The 11141-nt window shown below is 54.9% G+C and overlaps 1 protein-coding gene across 2 annotated transcripts; it reads left to right on the top strand.

Annotated features, from left to right (window-relative positions):
- Positions 1-261: 261 nt before the first annotated feature.
- On the top strand, positions 262-10792 carry LOC129340416 (asialoglycoprotein receptor 1-like). Of its 2 annotated transcripts, none has more exons than XM_054995207.1 (9): positions 262-360; positions 1811-1905; positions 2988-3092; positions 4995-5090; positions 6587-6658; positions 7262-7354; positions 9410-9561; positions 9733-9761; positions 10536-10792. In XM_054995207.1, the coding sequence occupies exons 2-9, from the start codon at positions 1890-1892 to the stop codon at positions 10675-10677; spliced, it is 705 nt and encodes a 234-aa protein (XP_054851182.1). In that variant the 5' UTR covers positions 262-360; positions 1811-1889; the 3' UTR covers positions 10678-10792. The 2 variants fall into 2 exon arrangements, with proteins under 2 accessions (XP_054851182.1, XP_054851181.1); XM_054995206.1 differs by having other exon boundaries at positions 263-360; positions 9733-9839.
- The last annotated feature ends 349 nt before the right edge of the window (positions 10793-11141 follow it).

Raw genomic sequence — 11141 nt, 5'->3', positions numbered from 1 at the left:
TCCTGCGTGGCTGGAATTGGGCAACAACTGTCCTGCATGGAAGCTCTTCCTGACCTCTGGGAGACAAAGTTTGGTCCTCCAGCAGCGGTTGTGCCCAGCTGGTCTTGCTCCCTGCCAGAACTGTGGCGTCCTCCGTGTGTTTGCTCAGCACTTGGGGGCAGCGTTCGATCCGAGGGTAGAGCCAGAGCGTGTCCAGCTGTAGGGACAGGCTTGTGGAGGAGGGGGAGGAAGCAGCCTTGCTGTTGTGGAAGCTGGCACCTTGCCTTGCTTTGGGAATTGTTGACAGTTCAAAGGACACCCGAGTGGGGAGAGCCTCCGTGGACAAGGACGAGCGAGAGCCCCGTAGAAAGAAGGCAGATGGTAAAAGAGGCACTGGGTCCTCCCCAACCCAGTTTGCTTTCACTCCCCTACCAGGTTCAAGTCTGGAAAAAGTGTGTGTGGGGTGCATGCATGTAGGGGCGCGCGTGTTCTTGTGGAATCTCATTGGGGGGTGTCACAGTCTGGCTGCCTACTTCCTTCACACGGGTAAGTTGTTTGTTTGTAGCTATCGGTTTTGTCAAAATGTTAACTGGCTCAAGATCCAGGGAGGTTTGAAAGTTGCACTGAGGGCTAGGCCTGGTTAGAAAACTAGGAGCAGGGTTTGCTTCAAAGTGAGAAGTCAGTGATTTCTGGAATGTGAACACCAGGACACCAGATGCTCGTCCTGTGGAGTTAGGTGGCCTGTGACAGGACAAAAAATAATTGCAAAACCAAATAATCTCTGTGTTCATTGTTGTTTGTGCAAAGAAACGCATATTTCTGGTCTCATTTTCCCTGTTTTGTTTTTCTTTTCCTTTAGACATCAATAATGCTAGGAAACTGAGTGTTATATCTTCACATTTTGATTTTCTTTACATAACCAGTTATATGGAAGGTTGTTAAATCAGTTCCATTTGGCAATATTAGACAGCACATGATGGATGCTAAAAATGAACTTTCATATCTGAGCTGGCTACAATTATGATGTCAAATTTAATTTGCCCTTTGCTGGCTGAAGAGAAATCAATTTTATTACGTCTTAACAAACAAGGCTACGCGATGGCGCAATACGGTTCTGCTTCCAGAAACAGCTTTTTTAAAAAAAAGATGCCAAAAGCCCACTCTGTGCAAGCCATGCCCCTGCGAAGGCTTCCCGTGGCCTGGCCAGGAGGCAGGCACGTCTACTGGAGACCCCTTTGGCTCTGGGCAGGGCCTTGCCTGAGCTGGCAGAAGAGAGACCCCCCCTCCCCCCAAACCCCAGGGCTCTTTTGCACTTATAAAGCGGAGCAGCAATTCACTAGTGCAATAAAAAGGGCACGTGTGAAGTGCAGGACTTGGGTGACAAATCTGAAATGTTGTTGCTAATATTGGCTTGTAGGGGTGGGGGGGGGTGGGGGTTAAGTCTCCCTCAAAAGCCTGGGGCCATTTGCTTTTATGGGTGAGTTTGGTGGATTATTGGGAATAAGGTCAAAAATATTACCCTTATTTTGGCGCTGATGAGCAAACTCTTAATTCTGAGCCCTCCTCCCAAGTGCTACATGTGGACTGTGGTCTTGCGGGTCTGGTGCTTCAATGGGGGGACCCTGCACCTCCCCTACACACGCTTTACTCTAAAGGCATCCATTAGCCAGGAAGACCCATTGGGACTTACGGGGGCTAAAACCACACACAGGCTCGGCAGCACCCACCTGGCTATCACTGGGAACAAGGGGGGGGGGAATTTTTGCTTCCGCCAGTGTTGGCGGCCCCTCAGATCCCCTCTCCATCCCCCTTTCTCGTTTCCTCTTTGCAGGTCTCTCACATCCCCTCCAGACTTGGATGACCAAGGATTCCTAAAACATTAAACCTCCTGGTACAGAGGGCAGAGAGCGATGCCAGTCACAAAAGGTGCACAGGGAGTGACCCAGTACCCTCCCGAACCTCCAGAGTGATTGAGACCCGCCCCCCTTTGCTTCTCCTTTCCCTTCCCATTTCCCCCTCCTCTCTTCCTGAGCTGGAAAAGCCTCCCGTCACACACCTGTTTTGTACAATGCTTAGCACAGGAACCTGGGCATTGATGGCTTTATAAGGAAGTTAAAGAAATTCAAAGAGGATGTGCCCATCAAGGGCTATAAGCCATGACAGACAAAGGGAACCTCCTTGTGTATATTTGCATACCAGTTCCTGGGGGGCAAGAGCAGGGAACGCTGGGTCTCCAGGCCCTGCTCACAGGCCTTTCGGGGGTCATCTGGTTGGCTATTGCTGGACAAAGGATGCTCAACTAGGTACAGGATTAGTATAATCCACCAGGGTTCTTCTTAGCCACCCTCCCCCCGCCCCAGTGGTGGAGAGTGCTCTCAAGTCATAGCTGACTTCTGGCGACCCCTGGTGGGGTTTTCATGGCAAGAGACTAACAGAGGTGGCTTGCCATCCCCTGCCTCTGCAACCCTGGCCTTCGCTGAAGGCCTCCCATCCAATTACTAACCAAGGCAGACCCTACATAGCTTCTGAGATTTGACGGTATCAGGCTCACCTGGGCTATACAGGTCAGGGCAGCCCTCCCCCTAGGAGAGGACATTCCCGCCCCCACCCCGCCTCTGCTTTAGCCCTCTAGGTTCTGGCCACCAGTAACTTCCTCTGTGCCACTGAAGGCCTTCCCTTCAGAGTGATTGCCAAAGTCTTTGCAGCTCCTGGCCCAGCGTGAAGACCAGCGGAGCCTAGGCTGCTACGAGGCACAGCTTCTGTCTTAGGAACTGCAGGTGCGCCAGGGCCCAGGATCCTCTGTCCCACCCACCCCGCCTCTTCCCTTTCTTGCCAAGGGCCAGATAGCCAAACAACGAGGAAGCATGCCCGCCCCGTTTCTCTGAAGTAAGGCCAGATGCAAACATACCATACCGGTGCCATTTTTATAGACTGAAGTCGTGGGGGGAGGCAAGCCACTGGGTTAAAAGGGTGCCTTGGTCGTTGTCTCCTCTCCTTCGCCTCCGCAGGGCTCTCCGCTCTCCAACGTGTCTGCTCCAGCGGCCGCCTAGCTCTGGCCCTGCTGGTATTTATCGGTCTGATTGGGGTCTTGACGGTCGTATTTGGCATCACAGGTGAGTGGCTCTGTGGGAAGCAGGGCAGGGCAGGTGGAAGGGGGGCTGCTGTGCATGACTGGGGAGCGGCTGCCAGGCATTCAAGGCTGGGTGGGGAGGTATGGAAAGGGGGCATGTTGGGCAATGTGGCAAAAGTTGCCAGTCTGGAGTGGGGAGATCTGGACTCAAACACCCACTTGGCCGTGAAGCTCACTGGGTAACCTGAAGCCAGCTACTCTCATTCTTGGCCCAGCCTACCCCACAGGGTTGTTGTTGTGAAGATAAAGTGGAGGCAGGGAGAACAATGTTGTAAGCTGTTAGGGGGAACAGTGGGGTATAACCAGCCAGCTAAATAACTCACCAATGCTCGTTAAAATGCTGTTTGGAGAAGATGATGCTTGACAAAGCAATACACGGCGAAACGGGCTGTCTAAACTGCTAGCGCACCCATTGCCAACAGCCCGGGAGCTTCCTTATTGACCTTCTGGCTCCCGTCGGACCCTCTTCGCCCTTCATTGGCAGGTTTGCCTGCAAGAAAGAAGAAACAACCCTTTGGAACTGTACATTTTGAAAGACGAACTTTGTATTTATATGCATGTTATTATACATGTGTTGTATGGACTGTACTCCATGCATTGCGTGCAGGTGGATAGTCCCTAGTATTTTTGGAGTATATATATTGGAATACTTACCTTGCACTTTTTACACTCATTGCATTGGCACTTTCATTACAAATTGCATGATTGTTATTATCTATCAGGTTTCTGTAGACCGTTTGGTCTTTGGCAATAGCTAAATAACTTTGCCTGGAGGCTGCTGGGCGAAGGCTGCTTTCAGGCGGCCTCTCTAGCCCCAGATATGGGCTGTTGACTCCCTGAGCACGTGTGGGAGGATTTTCTCCAGACAGCCCTGGGCAGCAATTTGTGCTGGCCTGAAGAACATAGACTAGCTACCCCAGCAGCTCCTCCTGTGGCCACAGCTGCCACAATTTCTGTGTTGCAAAAGAGTAAAGAGTCCAGTAGCACCTTTAAGACTAACCAACTTTATTGTAGCATAAGCTTTCGAGAACCACAGCTCTCTTCGTCAGATGCATCTGACGATGCACCTGACGAAGAGAGCTATGGTTCTTGAAAGCTTATGCTTCTATAAAGTTGGTTAGTCTTAAAGGTGCTACTGGACTCTTTACGCTTTTGCAACTACAGACTAACACGGCTGACTTCTCTGGATCTAATTTCTGTGTCGGCAGTGGTCCACATGTAGGAACTGGGGCAGTAGGAGATGCCATGAGAAACGCAGCTGGTCAAGGGAAAGATGTGGGCGTCAGCTTGGGTGTGCTGCTGCAGTTTTGTCAAAGGCTTTCACGGCCGGAGAACGATGGTTGTTGTGGGTTTTCCGGGCTGTATTGCCGTGGTCTTGGCATTGTAGTTCCTGACGTTTCGCCAGCAGCTGTGGCTGGCATCTTCAGAGGTGTAGCACCAAAAGACCAAGTCTTTTGGTCCTTAAGAAAGGAGGGAATGGGACTGGAATTTGCTCGAGGTATTTTGCCGCCCCAAGCAAGGCAGACCCCTTACTCCCGGGCTTGTGCTGCCAGCGGGGTCAGCGGTGGGGGCCAGGAAGAGGTGCCCATCAGTCACCACAGATGTCAGGAGGGAGTCAAGGCCTGGGGTGGCCCAGCCTTCTCCTTCGTGGGCCACTCCAAGCAGTCCGTCCTGTGACTTGGCCCCATTTACCTCACTTGGATCTGCATTGGCTTGGCGCGCAGGTTCAATCCCCGACAGCCTCTCCAGTGAAAAGGCTCCAGGTAGCAGGGGATGCGGAAGACCCCCGCCCGCCCGAGGGTCTGCCGGTCAGAGGAGAGGAGGCTGCCTTGGGGGTCTGGGTCAGTGCAGCAGGGCGGCTTCACGTGTGCACTCCTGTCCCCAGGCCACAGAGCTGGCAGCGATCTGAAGAGGATGGAGGCGGCTCTCCAGAGGGTCAATCGCTCAGTCTCCACGGAGACGGCCGCCCTGAGGCAGAAGGGTGAGTCAAGGGGGGCTCCCGAGGAGAGGCGCCCGGCTTCGGAGCACCCTCCTGTCGCTGGTTCCCTGTGGGGGCTGAGCGGAGGAAAGGGCCACGGCTGGTTCCACGGAGGGTGGGGGTGGGAGGACAGGAGCGACGCGATCCTTAACGAGCCGCCGCGGCGCTTCCACCCCTCCCACTGGGCTCGCCTCTCCTCCTGCATCAACGTCAGCAGAGGGGCAACGGGCGGCTCTCCAGACTGGCCCGCGGAGCAGCGGCACTCACGGCACGGCTTGCGGACAGCCGCGTTTGCAGTTACCATTAATCTCGTGGCTACCGCATGCCCTACGTGCCACCCCACCAAACACACACCGCGCAGAGTGACCATGTAGGGTCGGCCTCTCCCCTTGCTGTTGAGCCTTAGCCAGCCCTTGTGTGTCTGGCAGAGAGCAAGAAGGCAGGGGGGAGGAAAGGGTGCTCCGGCCCCCCCGCCCCCCAGAGGCCTGCGGTGAGCCAGCCCGCCCGCCACACTGGGAAGCCTCCCTGTGCCAGAGGCCTGTGCGCCCTTCCCTTCCCTCTCTGCCTTCCAACCCTCTTCTCTGCCGGAGGCAGAGCAGCTCAGGGGAGGGAGGGAGGGAGGGGGGGAGATTGCCATGGGGTGGGAGGAGGGAAGGCTGGCTGTGCAGGAAGGAGAGCAAGGCAGCCCCATTGCATCCAGCCGGCTGTCCTCCTGGTAGATCGCCGGATGCTGGGCCAAGAGAGAAAGGTGGGAGGCTGTTGGAGAAGCAGGGCCCGGGTCAAGGCTCAGTGCTTACCCCCTATCCAGGCCCTCCAGTGGTGACTGTTTCCAAGCAGGATCCACCTGCCAACCGCAAGCCCTGCCAGACAACAGCCTTGCCCACTTTCCTGGAACATGGGATGAGTCAGTGCCCCAGGAGGGAGGCTGCTCATCTACAGGTGGCCCATCAAAGAGCATCACTAAGCATCGAAGAGTGTGCATCACTGCTGTAAAGAGTCCAGCAGCACCTTTAAGACTAACGCACTTTATTGTAGCATAAGCTTTCGAGAACCACAGCTCTCTTCCTCAGATGCATCTGACAAAGAGAGCTGTGGTTCTCGAAAGCTGATGCTACGATAAAGTGGGCTAGTCTTAAAGGTGCTGCTGGACTCTACTATTTTGCAGCTACAGGCTAACACGGCTAACTCCTCTGGATCTATGATCACTGCTGTAGAGGATGTCAGGGCTAGAGTGTTGGACAAGGCCCTGAGAGACTCAGGTTCAAATCCACCTCTGCCATGCGGTACACAGGGGCAACCTTGCACCAGTCTCTCTCTCTCTCTCTGTCTGACGTGTCTCACTGGGTTGTTGAGAAGATAAAACAGGGAAAGACATGCAGCACTCCAAGCTCCGAGGTAGGATCGAAAGGTACTAGATACATAGAACTGGGAAGTCACGGAGGGTGGGCTGGGGGAGAAGCTTGGAAGGAGGCTTCCAAACCCTTAAATGCCAATTGCAGAGACAGAGGACTTGAAGAAACTAGTCAAGTTGGACCAGGCAGTGAAACACCTGACCGAAGCAATGGACAAAGGTAGGACAGCATGGAACCGTCGGGGGTGGGGGGTGGGTGGGCATGGGCGAGCAATACATATGCATATGAGGGGGGCTTGCATGAGGGGTGGGGGGCACGTGAATGCACTCCTTTGCTCTCAAGGCAACCCACCCGATGGGACATAAGCAGGAGCTGAGAGGCACTGTGCAGGCTGAGCACCTCTTGTCAGTCCTGGAGGTGCTCCTGGACTTCTGTAGCAATTAAATAGCACCTTTAAGACTAACCAACTTTATTGTAGCACAAGCTTTTGAGAACCACAGTTCTTTTCATCAGTTGCAACTTTATTGTAGCATAAGCTTTTGAGAACCACAGCTCTCCTCGTCAGATGCAACTTTATTGTGGCATAAGCTTTTGAGAACCACAGCTCTCTTCATCAGATGCAGCTTCGAGAACAACAGCTCTCTTCGTCAGATGCATCTGACGAAGAGAGCTGTGGTTCTAGAAAACTTATGCTACAATAAAGTTGGCTGGTCTTCAAGGTGCTACTGGACGCTTTACTATTGTGCAACTACAGACTAACATGACTAACGCCTCTGGATCTGTCGCAATTAACTCCCTCTCTCTTCCACCCCCTTTCTACAGTGAAGACTGAGGTCCAGGGCAAAATTGTCACACTGCGGAACACCCTTCGGACTGTGAATTGTGACGTGCAGGACATTAAGCACAACCGAACAGGTCTGGCGAACATCTGGAGGGAACCTGCCAAGTGTGGGTCTGGGCATGCAAAGGAGAAGCGTGCAGGGGTGGGGAACCATAGCCCACTGTTATGCACTCCCCACTTCCCCAAGCCCTGAGACATGCCAGCGTGACCAGGTTAGGTACGGCAGCCGTATGAGGCAGGACTGTGTAGTGGTTGGCGTGTCAGATAGGAACCCAGCTTTAAACCCCCACTCTGCCTTGAAACTCATTGGGTGGCCCTCTCAGCATAAACTACCTTGCAGGGTTGTTGTGAAAGTAAAAGAGGAGACCACGTATGCTACTCTGAGCTCCTCAGAGAAAGGGATGACCATGCGACAGATAGACGAGAGTATAGCGCCTCCAAAATACACACGTGAAGCCCGAATAGAGACAGAGTCCTTCGAGGTGAACTCGCTCTGCTGCCCCACATCAGATCCCCAGAGAGAGACAGTCTGCCCCTTCTGCCAGCCTCTTTGTCCATCTCTTCTGCCCCTGCAAACGGCTGGTTCTTCACACCCCTCCCTTGGGCAGGGCTACCCCCCTCCGCAAGCCCTCACTTGAGAGCAGTCCTAGCGGGGGACCAGCTCCTGAGCAAGTATCCCCAGCCGTTCAAGAGCACCCCTTCTTGGGCCAAACCGTAAGGACAGACCCATTCGCAGCATCAGACAACGGCTGGGCCATCTTTGCTTCTTCCGAGCCTTTTGGCGTGCTGAGCCTGTCTCGTGAATGGACTGCTACGATGCCTCATACGCTCCGCTTCAAGCTGACCTTATGGCCAGGTAGCAGCATCAGGGGAAGGCCACCTGGTTGGCCACCGTGCGGCTGGATGCACCCTTGCTGGTCTGACCCAGGTGGCTCTTTGGGGCTCGCATGAGGTCCGCTCTAGCTCAGCCTTCTGCCTCCCAGCCATGGATCAAGCCTGATGAAGAAGGTCCTCAGTCACTCCCAGGCTCTTAGTAGCCAACAGAGTCCTTCCTTCGTGCACGTGGAGGACACCCTTCTGCTGGGCTTCTTTCCAGGAAAGGAGGTGGTGGGACTCAGGACCGCACAATGACGTCACTTTGGGTCAGCTGGAACAGGGGGGGGGCGAGTTTTTTAAAGTTTAAATCGCCCTTGGCGAAAATGGTCACATGGCCGGTGGCCCCGCCCCCAGATCTCCAGACAGAGAGGAGTTTAGATTGCCCTCCACACCAGCAGCACAGAGGGCAATCTCAACTCCCCTCTGTCTGGAGATCAGGGGGCGGGGCCACCGGCCACGTGACCATTTTCAAGAGGTGCTGGAACTCCGTTCCCCCGCGTTCCCCCTGAAAAAAAGCCCTGCCCTTCTGGCTACCCTTGCTGGCAGACACAGCTTGGCCGCTTCCTTGCATGTGCATCTCATCTACTTAGAACAGGATGGGTAGCCATAAGAGCCTCCTGTGGCCCCGAGTGCCAGAAGGCAGGTTCAACACATGGTGACAGCCGGGTAGAGCCAAGCCACATTGATTTTAATGTGTACAAACATGTGAAGGAATCTGTATGCGCCAGGAGGCCGACAAGACTGGCATGACTGGTATGTGCGTATCCAAGGCTGGAAGATGAGCTGGTGGGCAGAGACTGGGAGACGGCAAATTAAGAATGGCCACCCAAAGGGCCAAGCACAACAGGCAGAGTAGAAAGGTCACGCAGAAACGTTTGACATTTGACGGAGCATGTGCAAATTCATCTACCAAAGCTTCACTTTAAGCAAAACATGACTCCAGCTCCTAAGGAACAGTTAATGCCCAGGCGGAATTAGAGCAAGCGCCGAATGCTCCAGGGCTGTAAGGCAGCTGCTTCTCTCAAGTTTCTTTTCCTGACATTTTAAAACTGCTCCTCCTTCTCCAGGCCCCTCCTTGTGCCCCTTGTGTTTGGTGCCAGGCACAGCCTCTGGCCTCCAGGAGAACACCTCGCCCCCCGCCCCCCCCCAATGGCTCCCCTTAGCTAGTGGCCTCTGGCCTGCTCCCCTGCAACTTGCATGGAGGAGACAGGAGGACCAGTCTGTGAACTCCGCCCTCTTTCCACCTCCACCAGCTAGCAAAGCAGCCTGCTGCCCTGCGGGGTGGGATTCCTTCAGCAGGAGCTGCTACTGGGTCTCCAAAGCAGAGAAGCCCTGGGAGGAAGCCAAAGTGGACTGTGAAGACCGCGACGCTCACCTGGCCACCATCACCTCCTACCTCGAGCAAGTGAGTGGCCTGCGTTCCCCTAGGCTTCAGCATCTGCTGGCTTGGCGAGGGAGGCGAGGAGCCCCAGGAGGGACGGACGGTTGCCTGCCCCACTCCCAGTGTTTGGGGCGGGCGGGGGGGGGGGCGGAAAAACAGTTCACAGACCGCTCCGTTTGTCCTCTCTCATGGCAGCAATTTGTGGCCCAGCGCACAAAGCCTCGGTATGCATGGATTGGCCTGACCAACACCGGCGCGGGCTGGCAGTGGGTGGATGGGGCTTCCTACACCGTTCGCAGAATGTGAGTTCAGCGGTCGCCACTGCTACAGCCACAGCCTATGAAGCATGCCTGAAGTATTTAAAATAGAGCACCAGCCCTGGGGTGGTGGCTGGTGGTGGGGTGGGGAGATGCATGGGTCGCAGCCTCTGCTGGCCTCCAGGGCCCCCCCTGTCCTTCATGTCCCTGCCTGCCTTCCAAGGAAAGGGCCCTAGAGGAGGAGTTGAGGCTTTGGGTCAGCAGCCCTAATTTGTGCTCTCCCTTGAGCTTCCTCTTGCTGCTCACACATGCCTTGCAGCAGCATCCAAAGGGACTTGCAGATTTTGTATTTTACACCAGCTGGGATTTTGGAAACAAGCTTTAGCCCCAGCGTGCCGGAACTCCAGTGGGGCCACGTGTCAGGGATCCTGGCCTGACCGCTGGAACTTTCAAAACCTTCCCTGAACCTCACTGCTCGGTCTTGGCTCCTGGACCATGGTATGAAGAGTGCCTCTGAGCATGTGAAGAGGGAGACACTCACCTCTCAGCCAGCGCAGGAGTCAGAAGCAAGAGCTCCCCAAGCCCAGGGTGCAGCTCCTTCTCGCCTCCCTTTTCGGGAATCCCCTATGCAGCTACCCTGTTCCACGCTTTAAGCAAACGTGAAGGGGAGGGGCAGGGGATTTCAGGGGCTGCCTCTTGCTTTGGCCAAGCGTCCCACTCCATCCTTTCTCCTTGCTTTAGAGACTGGAAACCTGGACAGCCCTATTCTCACAGACTAGGGGAGCAGCGGACATGCGCCCACCTTCACCGGGACGGGCTGTGGAACGAAGAGCATTGCTCACGCCGATACAACTGGGTGTGTGAGATAGACCTCAAGGGCTGAACGTGGCCGAGGCATGGTCCGGAGGCGCCAACAGGGAAGGGCAGGGAAGAAAGGGCTGGTGTGAGGTCAATGGACCTGAGATATCACAAGCAAATAAATGTCTGACGACACGGCAGTTGGTGTGGTCATGTCTTGGGTGGGGCCAGCTCTGCGTTCAGAATGGCAGCCTCGAGGCTGACCGGTGGCACCACAGAGGCCTCCGATCTCTGCTAGACCCTGAACGAAGCTCCCTGGCCCTCTGCAAGTAAGCCAGGCTCCCTCCCAGGGTGGTAACAATCGCCAGTGTCTGATCAGACCCAGAGAGATCCACCGTCACTCATGTTGGATAATGCCCTGTCAATGCACTTTAGTGATCATACGCAACCAGGTTTCCCCTTGTGCAGCAGGAAATGAACAGCAACCAACCACTGAAGTGCACCGGAAGTGCCTTATCCAATGCCTGCGAAAGCAGCCAAGGGCAGCTT

Source organism: Eublepharis macularius, chromosome 12 (assembly GCF_028583425.1).
Source record: "Eublepharis macularius isolate TG4126 chromosome 12, MPM_Emac_v1.0, whole genome shotgun sequence".
In the NCBI taxonomy this organism is placed as follows: Eukaryota; Metazoa; Chordata; class Lepidosauria; order Squamata; family Eublepharidae; genus Eublepharis; species Eublepharis macularius.
Note: the sequence above shows the minus strand (reverse complement) of the source record. Positions and strands in the feature narration are given on the sequence as shown.